This window comes from Calonectris borealis, chromosome 1, assembly GCF_964195595.1.
Source record: "Calonectris borealis chromosome 1, bCalBor7.hap1.2, whole genome shotgun sequence".
NCBI lineage: Eukaryota > Metazoa > Chordata > Aves > Procellariiformes > Procellariidae > Calonectris > Calonectris borealis.
In genome coordinates, this window is record NC_134312.1 from 159,338,716 (window position 1) to 159,352,319 (window position 13,604).

At 37.3% G+C, this 13,604-nt stretch overlaps 1 protein-coding gene across 2 annotated transcripts in view; it reads left to right on the top strand.

Moving 5' to 3' along the window:
- Positions 1-13,604, top strand: part of FGF14 (fibroblast growth factor 14) — a 418,914-nt gene that overhangs the window by 301,998 nt on the left and 103,312 nt on the right. For both annotated transcript variants that reach the window (XM_075139379.1, XM_075139417.1), the window contains exons 2-3: positions 4,238-4,348; positions 12,960-13,063. In XM_075139379.1, the coding sequence (XP_074995480.1) occupies positions 4,238-4,348; positions 12,960-13,063 (215 nt within the window). The remainder of the gene's footprint in view (positions 1-4,237; positions 4,349-12,959; positions 13,064-13,604) is intronic.

Consider the following 13,604-nt stretch of genomic DNA (forward strand, 5'->3'; position numbering starts at 1 on the left):
TTGTTTATTTTAAACCTATAAAATTTCTAAAGAGATCTGTCCTGGGCACCCTGTGGAGGTGGGGAAGGAGATGCTAAAACCATTCTGTCTGTGAACAGAAAATATTCTTAATTCAAAACATAAAGTGTCATAATTTTTCTAAAGGAAGAGCTGCACTCAGCCTGTCATGAGTTGATGCCACAGATGTTTTTGTAGCCACTATTTGAGGGAGAAGAGAAGACCTCTTAATTAAAGTCCACCTTTGTTGAGGACATCAGAAAAGGTACTGACAGACTGTGTGTGCTAACTGCAATCATGATCCTGCCGTCGCCACTGACAAGGGAAAAAAGCAATACAAGCGGGCTGCAAGTGGCTGCTGTCACGCAGGTTGCTGTGGAACAGAGGCTTGAGAAGCTGTTGCTTTGTCCATTCAGTACAACATCTTTGAATTTTTAACGGCAACCTCTAATAGCTACAAGTCAGAATAATTCTTTCCGTGGTGGGGCATTGCAGACTTGTCACGCTGAACTGTTCAACACCAGAAGTCAAGGTGCAAAATAAGATCAATAAAAATCATTAGGAGATGTTGAACTGTCCTTTGATTTTGATCCATGGTGAAGTTTGCTAGTTTGTTTTTTTTTCCCCTGAAGTCAAGGTGTTTAAAATTAAATAGAAACGGCATTTTTCACATAATCACCTCACTGTGGCAGCTAGGACTTTAAGAGAACTAGTAGTAAAATATCAATAAAAAAACCATGAGAGCTGGGAACTCTGGTGAGATCGTCTACTCTCATCCTATTCATTTGTGGTTTATTATTTTGCTGTATTCTCGTGCCATTCCCTTTCTCTTTCATGTGGGAAGAAAAAGGCATGCGTGGGGTGTAAAGGGTAAGAGTAATTGCTGGTCTGTCCACCGGTATCACTGCGGTGGGAGTTAAAAACCATAACATATCCAGTGCACCTGCGGACAGGCAGCATCAGTCTTCTGCTGGTGTTTCTGGGCATTGCTGGTGGCTCCTGCTTTCTAGTAGACAGTAAAAAAAAAAAAAAGTGTGGTCAAGAAGAATTTGAGAAACTCATTTGTAAAGCATCTGAAGCTGAGACTGTTCCTGTAGTATTATTAAGTGACAATGGGTAGAAAAAACACTATAGAAATACAGGGACTAGCGGATTTCTCTTCTCTTCTTGCTGCCCAAATGTCTCAAAAAGGACCTGAAAGAGTCATTTATCTTTCTGCAAGGAGAAGAGATAAATTCCTTGCCTGACAGGATTCTCTGCTTCATCTTGGAGATATTTACCTCGAGGCTGTATGGAGTAGTCTTTTTGACTATTGCTTATTATGACTTGCATTGAGATTAATGAGTCATTTCATACAACTCCATCACTAAATCTGGGTTGGGTTTTGGCTAAGATCAAAGAAATACCATGTTTTATTGTCCAGTTCCTCTGTTTTTTTAAGCACTGTTCAGCTAAAACGTTTAGTTGTTATTTACTTTGATTTGTAGATCTGAAGTGCTGTGATATATATTAACTAAATATTATGATCAAGAACTAGCAAAAAATGCATGATTAAATTACCTGTCAGGAATACAAGTTTTAATCTTGCTAAGGACAGGTAGGAACTTAAGGTAGAACAGATGTTCTTAGGAGGGTGGGCAAAAAAGGTTCTAAAAATCCACAGGAAATAGGTAAAAAGAAAGTTTCAGTTGCTGCATTTCATGGGAAAAAAAAAGACTTTTTTTTGCCATTTATTAGTCTACAGAGATCTACTTTGCACAATGAAAATATTAATAGTATCACATTATTAGTAGTAAATTCCAGTTTTCAATTAAATGTTCAAGTGAAAGAGCCATGTTTTGGGACAGTTTTGTTCAGTTCTCTGACAAATGAAACCATTAAAATTGTATACAAGTGAGATATAACACATGACTAAGATCTTCTGGTCTCATGCTATAATAGTTATTATTTTGCTGAGTTTGGACTTGAGTAAACAAATAAACGGGGGTTTCATACCCTGTCTCATCACACATAGCCTGAAATGCTAGCTGAAATGCATAGCTATCCACCAAATTATTTTCATTCAGGTATAATTTTGGAGAGCTGGTAAAGCAGGGTTAATTTTAAATAATGCTTTTGGTGAAAACATAGACAAATGATTATGCAATTTCGTGTTAGAAAGTAGATTTTATTTGTGAATTTAGAAAAAATGAATAGAATGAGTATAAAGAACAACTTTGAAAGTCACTTCTAAGTTTCACATTTTTCCCTTGAAGCAGTAGATGTAAACAGGTGGTGGTAGTGAGTTGACTGTACTTTGCCTTCCTATGGTATTTCTTTGAGCTAGAAGTGGTAATAAAGAATCATTTATTCATGATTCTTTGGGTGTAGAAACTGTTTTTCAAAATACTGATATTTTTCCTGTAAATACTTTTGAAAGCTCTAGTTTTAATAATATTTTTAAAATATTTTTCTTTAGTTTCTTAAGATGCCATTTTAATATGTGTAAAGCAAGTATGTTTAAAATCATAAATTTGGAAGTGCACATTGAAAGTATGCGTTGATAGGAATAGTTCCTGTGTAAGAGGAACTCACTTTTCATTTTTAAATTATGAAAATACTTTTGAGTTGCCTGATGAAGTTGATTGAGACAGGACATTCAAAGAAAATACAGTTTATTCTGTTTATAAACTTTAAAAATATTTGTTTCTGAGTATTCTTATATAAAGACAGAAAAACTTTGCTAATGTAAAAATTCACGGAAAGCAAAATTTGCAGTTAAAAAAAAAAAAAAGAAGTTGTAATGTGCTTACATGTTGATCATCAAATGTTTATACCATTTATTTCCATGCCTCAAAAATCTTACTATTTATAGTAACAGTTTTTATGATATTTACAGTTTAATCTTATATTTTTAATTTAGATTTATTGGGGTTTATTGTTTAATATGACTTTGTAATTTGGATATTCAAGAAAAACTTAACATTTTCATAATCATTTCATGGAACTGAGCCTCTATGGAAAACTTCAGAGCATTCCACTCAGAGGCAGTTTTGTTTATTAGTGTTTATTTTCACCTCCCCTTAGGATACTGTAAGTAACACAGCATGATTGATTGTGAGAACAATTATACACAAATTCAAGGAGGATTTTATATTCTGGCCACAGGGTTGCATGGAAATAATTTCTGTCTTCCTTAGAAATTCACCGGTTAATTTTATTACATATCTGTCTCAAAGTCTTTATGATTTTAGTTCATTATTGCGGAGCTAAATATGATACAACATAGATGCTTTTAATGCCAACGTCCCCACAAGTTTATGTACTGGCTGACTGGAGTTGGGCCTAATAGTTTATGTTTAACAATATTAATACCAATATCACACAGAGGTAGTGCTGTTGATTTTTTTAAGATGCGATGACCTGTTCCTCAGCACTGAACTAGTTCTGCAGCAGCTTCATTTGTGATTTGGTAAGGCGCCATCCTTGAGATGAACCATAAAGTTGTGGCTTGGCAGCTCCTGCCCAATTCTTGGCAATTTTCATAAATGCAGAGTATGAAACAGGGTGGCTTAAGTGTTCAGCTACTTGAATTTCCCATAAACTTTTAGCTTACTAAGGGGTTTTCCAGGTTTTTTCCTCTGTTGAAGGAGGGTTGTGTCTTGCCCTGACTGTGGGTGTTATTACCTGGGGGTGGGAGAGGACAGGTGAATTGTATCCGCTTCTAGATTGGTAAAATATTTTGGGAACTCTTCAGATGGGACTGTTACAAAATATTATACCAGATAAGTTTATTACTTTTGGTAGAGAGTGAAAGGAGACAGACCTTTTCCTCCAAGTGTCCTTAAAACTTATGTGAAGTATAGTAAGTTACTAACATGTATGAAACGAGCAGGGTTTTTAAAATGTTCTGTTAGTTTCTGTAAGGCTCTGTACTTGTTGCTGAAGTCTAAAATTTTTTTGCAGGGCTTAATCTGGTTTAAGTCTTTTGACTATGGGTGTTTGGGGTGTTCTTTTTCTCTGTGTTTTACCTGTGTTAATTATAATGAAGGATGTTGGAGGCAGAGAACAGGACACGCAACCGGCCTAATCATACTCTGCGGCGAGATTTTTCTTCATCTCCATCAGGACCCATCCTGTTGTAGTACTTACTTTTAAGACGGCAATGCTGCTTCACCAAACTTCCTCCTACAGTGAGAGAAGTAGGGATAACTCTTGGAAAAAGTTTTGAGGCTAGTGACAAAATATGTTTGTCTTTCAGATCCCCAGCTCAAGGGTATAGTGACCAGGTTATATTGCAGGCAAGGCTACTACTTGCAAATGCACCCCGATGGAAGTCTCGATGGAACCAAGGATGACAGCAGTAATTCTAGTAAGTGACTGCCCCAGGGGAATGTCTTAATCGCACACGCAGATTGCATCGCTCGAGTGTGTACGCGCAGACACAAGTGTTAATGCCTTTGGAGGGTTTCTGAATGTGTTTTGTCGAAAGGAGGAGGGTTCTGTCCATTCAAAGCCTAATGACTGCCAGCATGGCTCGTGCAGGACGTTGGCCTAAATGTATTCTCTCTGAAGGGGAAGGCGTAAGTGCCGATGGACCTCAGGGGCGAGATATTTAGGCCAATGGTTGTCTTCTGGTAATTTAAAAAAAAAAGGTAAAATTATATTAAAAGTATTTTTTATAAAACCTATATATTTAACATAAATTTCTTATCTTCAAATAAATAACAACAACAAAAAAAGAGATGGAAACAAAAATTCCTTGAAAAATCTGATCGTATTGGCCCTGATTCAGCAAAGCAAATAAGTGTATGTCTAACTATCAAAGTCCTGCTTAAAACACATGCTGAAGTACCTTGCTGAATTGTGGCTAAAGATTCTACAGTCCCTATACCAGCAGGAGTTCCAATGATTTTAAGAGAATTTCTGCCAGTGTAGGGACTGCGACAGTGGCAGTTTTCAGATATATTCCAAACAAAAATGGTCTTGAAAGGCCGTGTGGGTCGCTGCTTTGGTACTGTATGATACTGCCATATATTTTCATTTAATGAGCATGTATACATTTGATAACTTCAGCTAGAAATGATAATTAAGCAAACCTATTCTTACTCTAGAAACAGTTGATTTTTAATTTTCTGTTTAGAGAGAGAGAACATTTGTATTTTGTTTAATGATAATGGCATATTTAAGTAACATTTCTGTGTGATCTTGAGGTCTATTTTAAGCATTTTTAATACAAAAGATTTATCTTCTTATTATGCATATAAAAAGAAGCCTTTGGTTTCCTCAAAAATGTTGGAATTAGGCTATAGAAATTAAGGGATTTGAGGTTTCTGCTTTACGTTGGTTAGGTCCCTGTTTTATCTGTTAATGCACGGCTATCATTTTTAACACATTTCATCAACAGATAGCATGATCATCTTTTATTGTTCTATTGTTTTTTAGAATTGAGAAAAACAATTGATTAATCTATTTTGATGTGTATTCCTCTGCTTGTTTTCCAAGTGGTTTCCCCCCCCCCCCCCCAGTCCTTGTTTCTTCCCTCAGTGTGTCCATCTGTCATGCCCACTTCTGTACTGGACTAGATACTAAGACCTTGTACACACAAGAACATTATCGCTTTTTATAGAAGCTTTGCCTATATGAGGTCCGAGAAATGTGTCTTAGAGTGCGAGCGTGTATGTCTCTCTCTCCCTCTCCTTCTCTCTCTGCCCATCTCTCTCTTATTTTCAGCTTCAGTGAGGAGGTGTCTATGACTGCAACAATTTTGGAATGTTTTAATCTTATTTCTTTTTTTTTTTTTAATCTTAGAACTCTATGGATTTTGAATCTTTGCAAAACTCGACCATATGCCTTACTTTCCTCTTTTCGCTGTTGTCAGCTTTACAAATCTTCCTTTTTTTTGCTTACTATGTCATTTTCCCTTTCTCGCTCCTCTTCCCTGCCTTTCTGGACTTCCCTCTGTCTGCCCATCTCTCTTATTCTTGTTGTTCCAAAATGCAAAATGAATATTCTATATTATAAATATTCTGAAATACAGAAATTGTCCAAACTCAACCAAATACCAGATAGCAGTATTGTGTATTTTGGATAAATAGTGTTAAATAATATTGTGTTTTACTTCAACTGATTTTTAGGCTAAAACAAGTTTTTTCCATAAAGGGATTTTTTTCTGTCTTTAACTGGTGTGATTCAGTATTTCTTTCTTCACTAGTCCGATTTTACAATATTGTTTAGTAAAGACAGTTTAGATGATAAGGGTGTAGAATTAATGTGTTTGCCAGGAAAGCATACAATCTCCACCTTAAATTTTGCTAGTATACATGTATCAACACTACATTAAGAGCTGAAAAGGTTGATCCATTTGGTATATTCATGAATATATGAATATGTGTGTGTTTCTTTTGTGTCGTCAGTCTTTCTCCTCAGTTCTTTTCCCTTTCCACTCTGTTTCCTTCCATTTCCTGTTGAACTTTTTGTTTCCTATTGCTTTTCTTTCTTGCACCGTATTTTGTTTTTCCTTTTCTCTTTTACTTTAACACAATGGATAAAATTCCTAGTATTTTGATCTTTTATTTTGTGAGCTCCTTATCATGATAATTTCTGTCTGAGGCTTACTGGTAAATAAGTTTTGGCAGCTGCCAGAGGAGGAAAATCCTGCTTCTGACCATGGAGCTTGCAGGCTGCCTATTTAATGTGCCCAGTGGGCGAAGAGATGGACATATATTAGCTGTCAATAGGACAGATACTACGCTTACTTTGATAGTGAGGATGTCTTCCATTCAAAGCATGTTTCATAAAAATGGCGGAAACACAGACTGCCGAAGGGTGTGCAGCTCTGCCAGCCTTCCACCCGTCTTCTGCACTATGCACTGTCTCTGAAGCCTGTGAAAGAGTCCTCCTCATGCACTGACCATCTGAGTAGCTGGGTGTCAGAGAAGCCAGAGGGAGTGAGTAGCGAGGGACAGAGAAGAGAAGTGATTTCTTTTTTTTCTTCAGCAAGGAAACTGTTCGAAGCTTAGTCATGCTGCTACTTTTTGTGCTATTGCAGTTTATTCTGTGTCAATCAGTTAGAGCGTTTGAAGCTAAAATTCTCTCAAGTGCATATATCATTTTGTACTCGTTTTATAGGTATGTCAGTAAACATAAGTTACACACTATTGGAGCCACAGTGTTATAGAGAGGTAGCGCAAAGTAAGATTAAGATGTAGAGTGTTCAGATTGAGTGTTCTGTTCACACCCGTTTTTTGTTTGTCTTTAAAGCTTCTTGGTAGCCTCTTCAATGTGACTTTTTGCTTCTATCTGAAGTCAAAGTTCTACCAGTGGTTTCGGTCAGCTGCTGTAGTGCAAGCCATTGTCCTGGCGTGCCTTAAGTTTGAGTAAAGGCTAGAGTCTGCAGAGATAGATGGCAAGATTTTTAATGTATCGCTGCGCACAAACCCTTGCATGAAAAAGGAAGAAAGATGTGACTGCTTGTAATTGCATCCCTGAACGTACTTTTGTCTGCTCGTGTTGGTGGCCATGCTATTAGAACCCAACCTAAATAGACTGATGGGTTTCAGTTCATTGTTGTAATTTCTTTTTATATCTTTTCCAAGTTAGTGATGTTTTGTGACAGAGTATGAATTAATGCACCTATTGGTTTCCTTAAATCACATCACCAGGCCAAGGCTGTTAGCTTAAACCATCTTGTGTGTACAGTCTGTATTTTTTTGCCAAACTCTCAGTGATATGTGAAAAGAGGCTTTATTACATTGCTTTTCTTGTTTTAGCTGGTTTTATCTTTTTCCTTCCTCTAATGCCTTACAGTTTCTGGCTTGTTTTTGTGGCTTGCTTGCAGTGAAAGCTAGAGTGACTGTGGTCAAAGCTGTAGGCTTGGTTACTGAGATCCTACCCAGCATAGCTGTCCCTCTCTAGCTCTAATTTTCCTGGATTTTACAGCAGTTCTCAGCATTACTTGGTGCGAATGGAACTTGCTTCAGTGTTGTCCATGGGCCTTATCGTTATTAATTAGGAAAAACAAGCTACTACACAGAAACTATAAAGAAATAGAAGAGATTTACATGTTGTGCTTGTGGTAACAAGCGTTACACTCCCCTCCTGTCCTCCTCCCCACCCGAAATGGCTCATTTTCAGGCTTTGGTCTATTTCAAAGTTTTGTCTCATGACTGAAGGGTAGGTTTAGTAGGAAGACTAATTAAGCTGGGAAACAGGCAATTCTGATTCTTTAATTTCTGAGATTGAAACCCTGAATCTCTTAGCCCTATGCCTTATTTTGATTCACTTGAAGAGTGAATCTCAGCCAACAACGACTGAAAAAATTCAACATAAATTATGATACTTTCCTTGATGGGTGATAAACCTGATTTTAACACTCAAATTTGCTATTTGTGCCCCTTATGAAATTACAGTCATGTTTAAAACAGATTAAAAGAGCATTACTCATTTTTAGCCTTATTTCATAAACTGATAAATGCCAAAGTTAACATTACCCAAGCAACTTTGATTTGGCTGGGCTGTGCACATCTCCTGCTTAATTATGCAGCAACATGCTTTACTTCCTTCATGGCACTTGGTACCTGGTAGAGTTGCTGTTTAAGAAATCACGCAACCATTTAACATTCCTTTATTTTCATCTTTTAATGCATGTTCCTAATGCTCTATTTATATTTTCCAATTTGAATACGGAAGTATTAACTTTTTAGTGTCTTTCTAAAGTACCTACCACTATCATATTTGGGTTTGAAGATATTAATAAAATAATCTTCACAGCACCCTTGTAAGATAAAGGAGATAATTAGACAGAAATAAAACACATGAAGATTAACAAACAACACCTGCAATGCTGTTAAATTTGGATTACTGAACTGGAATATTTGCAGTCTGATTTTTGCATTGTTTTTTACTGCAGTTTGTCTTCAAAGAAATAAACAGGCATTTAGTCATCTATTTACATCACCTTTGGGAGTTAGGTAAGCCTGTTTCTCCCATCAGTATAATTTTAGTCAGTGTGACAGGATCGATGGAGGCCATGTTCAGCCATACTAAACAGTACATTTTAATTATGTCTTGTGTAACATCAGGCAGGTAGAATGGGTTTGCTCCATAAGAAATGGATGGAGGGATCTCTCAATATCAACCTCCCTGCGCTCATTGTTAATGTAAAAGATGTTCTGAGGGAGTCGTCATTTTTGCCTGTGGGCCTGCAGATGGAAATAAATTAAAGAAATAGTTGCCTTGATCTGATTGCAGATTTGGTGCTGTGGGAAGTTTTGTTAACTGGCACTAGGGCAGTGCACATGCAGAACAGACAGCAAGTTTATAAGCCTTCAGCAACTGGTCTCTAGCAAGCTTCTTGAGAAAAACAGTGATCTGTAATGGCAATTTTCTTGTAGCTACAAGTCAGTCGTACCTAAGTAGACTTCCACAAGAATATGGAAATATCTAATTTCTGGCATTGCAGATTTCAAGTTGATAGACTGTGATAGTATTACATAAAAAAAAGGAAAAAGAAATGTGGTGGTTTTGTGTTTTGCTGGAGGGAGGAGTTATTACTTATCAAAAAGTGGATGTTAACTTTGGCTAAAACTTTTGGAGGATTAGAATCCAACCCAAATTTGTTCCTGCAAATCCCCTCCGCACCTAAAACAATAACTTTTTTCATGCCAGTTGTTCCTGTTAACTGCCCCCAGCCCCCATTTTCTGATCTCGTGTGTGGTGGGAGTAGGCTGGCAGGCTTAGGAAAAAGAAGAGAAACCATTTGCTTTACAGACGTGGTTTAGACGGAATACAAAGCAGAGCTAAGGGCTCAGCGCTGACCAGAGGAAGGGGTTTACTCACACCATTTTTGCCGATTGGTTCACTTGATTTCCCTGATGTTCCCATGTCTTATTTAAGTTGGATTTGCCAGGCTTTATAGTTAAGCGTGCAGCATGGGAGCACTGAGCACCAGGCAGAATTATATTTCCTGGGCTGTTCCAGGGCGCTCCCTCTCTCAACTCATTTGTGGACTCACTGGGCTGGGTTTAGGTACATAAAGATGTTCAGGGACCTCAATCCCCACTTAGTTTTGGTTTTGGATCATTGTCTTAAAGATAGAGGGAAGCTGGGGGCATGGTTCTTTTTCACACCCCCCCTCAGGTAAGGGCGTAGCTTTGGCTCTGCTGACCTGAAATGCCAGCAAACTCTGGAAGGCTTTCTGCTTTTCTCGAGGCAGGTACTATTAGAGTGGGGGATAGCACAAGTGAATCCTAGGAAGGTTTGAAATGTGTAATTGGACACAGAAGTCCTGCTCAGTAAAGAATACTGCACAGCCAGGTTCTGGAGGAAATTGAATTTCCTTTGGCCAGCTTCAGAGCACGTGGAAGCCACATGCTGTGCCTTACTGGTGCATGTTTTGCCGACCTCAGTATGAAGCGCATTGCTGAGCATTTATCAATCAATAATTGAATGTAGACTGGCCTCCCTAGTTTCACCAAGTCTGAAAGATTTTGTGGAAGTTACTGAATATTCTGTGTGTGAAGAATTACAGCATTTCAGATCACACTCTGAAATTTTATGGTCTTAGACTAATTACAGGAGCTCTGACAATCTCCAATTAAAACTTGGTGGCAGTAAAAGATACATTATATGCCCTCCTCGGTGCTTTCTAAGTTCACCAGCAACTATAAGCCACTCTAGTAATTTTATAGGTTGCATAAAACACTGCCATGTTACAGGCCTCTAATTCTCCTTCAGTGGTGGTTGGGTTTTTTCCTAGCTTTGCTGCTTTATTTTTATTGGTAATACAGCAAATTATATCTACGTTCCAGAAGTTTTGACTGAACCATTATGATTTGGAGTTATTTTTCATTAGCAGTTTTCCATGGCTGACTTGTCTTTTGTGTTCACCTCTTTTCTTTATACAAGTATTCCTTGTTTTTCCTTCCTGGTGTCCCCTCAATTGTTGCTGCCCTCCCTCTACCATGGTGTTCATATCCAGGTTTCCTCCTGGAATTTCCTTTTTTCTAGAAAAAAGCAAATTTAACTGCCATCTGAAACCTAGTTTTGCTGTGACAAACTCCCCCTCCACTACCCACAATAGTGATTTTGCTGGTTTTGACATTGTTTCATTTGAGGGTAATGGCTGATTGTTTTTTTAACTTCCAAATTATGTTGAACATTTGAAAGCCCTCAAGTCATGCAGTGTTTAGCCTATATACGCTTAGGTTACCTTGTCCGTGAATGCCATATTTCACTGGTTTACGTTTATCTTGTACAAATTAGAGAGGGGACCTTGTCTGTAGTCACTATTTTTCTAGTGAACAGCCCAGTAAGATCATAGCATGACGGAGACTTTTAAAAACTATAGAAATTAAAATGCTATATGTTTGTGCTAATTCTTGTCTGATGTCATCTCTTCTGTTCTTCTTTGTAAACCCATAAATTGGTTTTCTGTTTTTCCAGAGCTCTTTTGAATATATTTTTCTTTCTACAGCTGTAGGAAGTGCTCTGCTACAACAATTCCCAGCTTTATCCTGGCTTTGTGCATTCCTAAAAAGATCTTATGTTACATATTCTTTTTCTGCATTACAATGTTGAAGGAAAGGGGTTTTTTTTCCATCCACATCTATCTCTAAATTCTACTAGTCAACCTATGTTTTTTTCTCAGTTGTAAAGATTTGATCATCTTCATCATAAACAATCTGTGGCTTTGTGACCTTTGACCAACCAGGATTTTTCACACCCTGAGAAAATGTACTTATCCACTGCAATTACATGACCCTTTTTCTCTTGATTTGGGCTTTTCCCCTGGCATTCTGATTACAGATAGCCTCACAGGGTACACTTTCTGGTCACAGCTATGGATGTCCTTCCTAAATTTTGAGGAACTCACTGTAAGTGTTACTGTGTTCCTGAGACCTGGCTTGGCGGAACCATGGTCCTCACTGCGTATGTTGAACACACAGGTTGCGCTTTTGGTTTTCATCCAAGGATTTATAAATCCTTGACTCATCCACAGTGGGAAAACACTTAGCTCATCCAGATCTTTTCTTCCAAGACTGTTTGATGTGTGCTTTGCATCTGATTTCCTAGTATGATTCAGTAAACTTAGTATAGGTGTCTGCTGGCGTGATTTTTAGAAGAATTGGTCTCTGTCTCCTACTTATATCACTTTTTCTTTTGTTGTTCTGTGATGAGGCTGGTAAACTCCCGCTCTTCACACTGGTCTTTTTCAGACACTAATCAAAGCTGTGGCTGTTTTTGTTATTACAGAGGTATATACCGTTGCTAGAGTATCTGCTAGAAGCTGTTTTTTTAATTATTTTTTTTCCCCCCAGAATTTCTTTGAATATGTTCTATATGCAGCTCAAAAGCATTTATGCACATTTAGAGTCAAGCACATATTTCAGTGCTTTTCTGAACTAGGATAAGCCTCTGCTATTACCTGAGGCCTGTCTACTACTGCTTGTATCAAATATATCATTCACAAAAGCAAAAAAAAAATTTTATTTGAAATCACAGACCACTTGAAAGCAATCTTTAATGAGAGCACATCTTAGTCCAAATCCATAAAAATGCCTAAGAAAATAAAAAGCTACTTGCCAGAATCAGAGAGAGATGTTTTCTGCAGGATATCTCTCGTATAATCAGTCTGCATTGGTGAAGGAACTGTTGGGCTCTTTGACTCTTTTCAGATTGCCTGAGATACTCACGTCTGCAGTGCTGCATAAATGATTACGGTCCAGTCTGCTGTGCTTTGTATTTGCTAGTTAGCACTTGTGCCAAATACTGAACTATTGCAGGATTTATTGCTAGATAGATGCCTAGGCTTTAATTTTAAGGATTAACTTTAGTAGAAGCAAGATTTTCTGAATTAGTTTAAATTTAAAATCAGAAAAAATTATACAGGGAGTAGTTTTCTTTCTTTTTACTAATGATGATTATTAGAATATTGTAATAACCATAGCATATTCATATCTGGTCATGTTTTTTCTTCACAGCGTTATTCAACCTTATACCAGTGGGACTTCGAGTTGTTGCTATCCAGGGTGTAAAGACTGGGTTGTATATAGCCCTAAATGGAGAAGGTTTCCTCTACACATCAGTAAGTATCTTTCCGAACTCTGTTTAAGAGGCACAGCTGAAGTTGAAATCTACACAGGAATGCGATGCCTATTCACTTTTAAGAAGTTCTATAATGTCTATATATGTATATACATATAGTACACACAGCTGTGTACCCATGTATGTATGCAGCATATCTATAAATGGGATACAGTATAAATTACTGTGTACTATGTATGAAAGTCTGCCTGTTAGCAGTCCTAAAAAAGCATTCTGTAGAGCTCTTTTTCTGGTAGGCTATACTGGTAGTGAGCAATACACCACAAAGATTATTATTTTCAACTAAATTCTCCAGAATTTTTAAATAAAGACCTGCAATTATTTTCTTAATGACTTGTTGATCAGAATCCAGAAGCTGCTCCAAATGTTACTTTTATTGATAAGACTTACAAGTGTAACTTCCGTCTAAAAAGTCATTAACAGCTTTATCACCATAATCTTGTAATTGTATGCTTAGCATTATTGATTTTTTTATTTCAGATATCAGTTCTGTGAGGGACTATATCTTTGTAGAATGATCA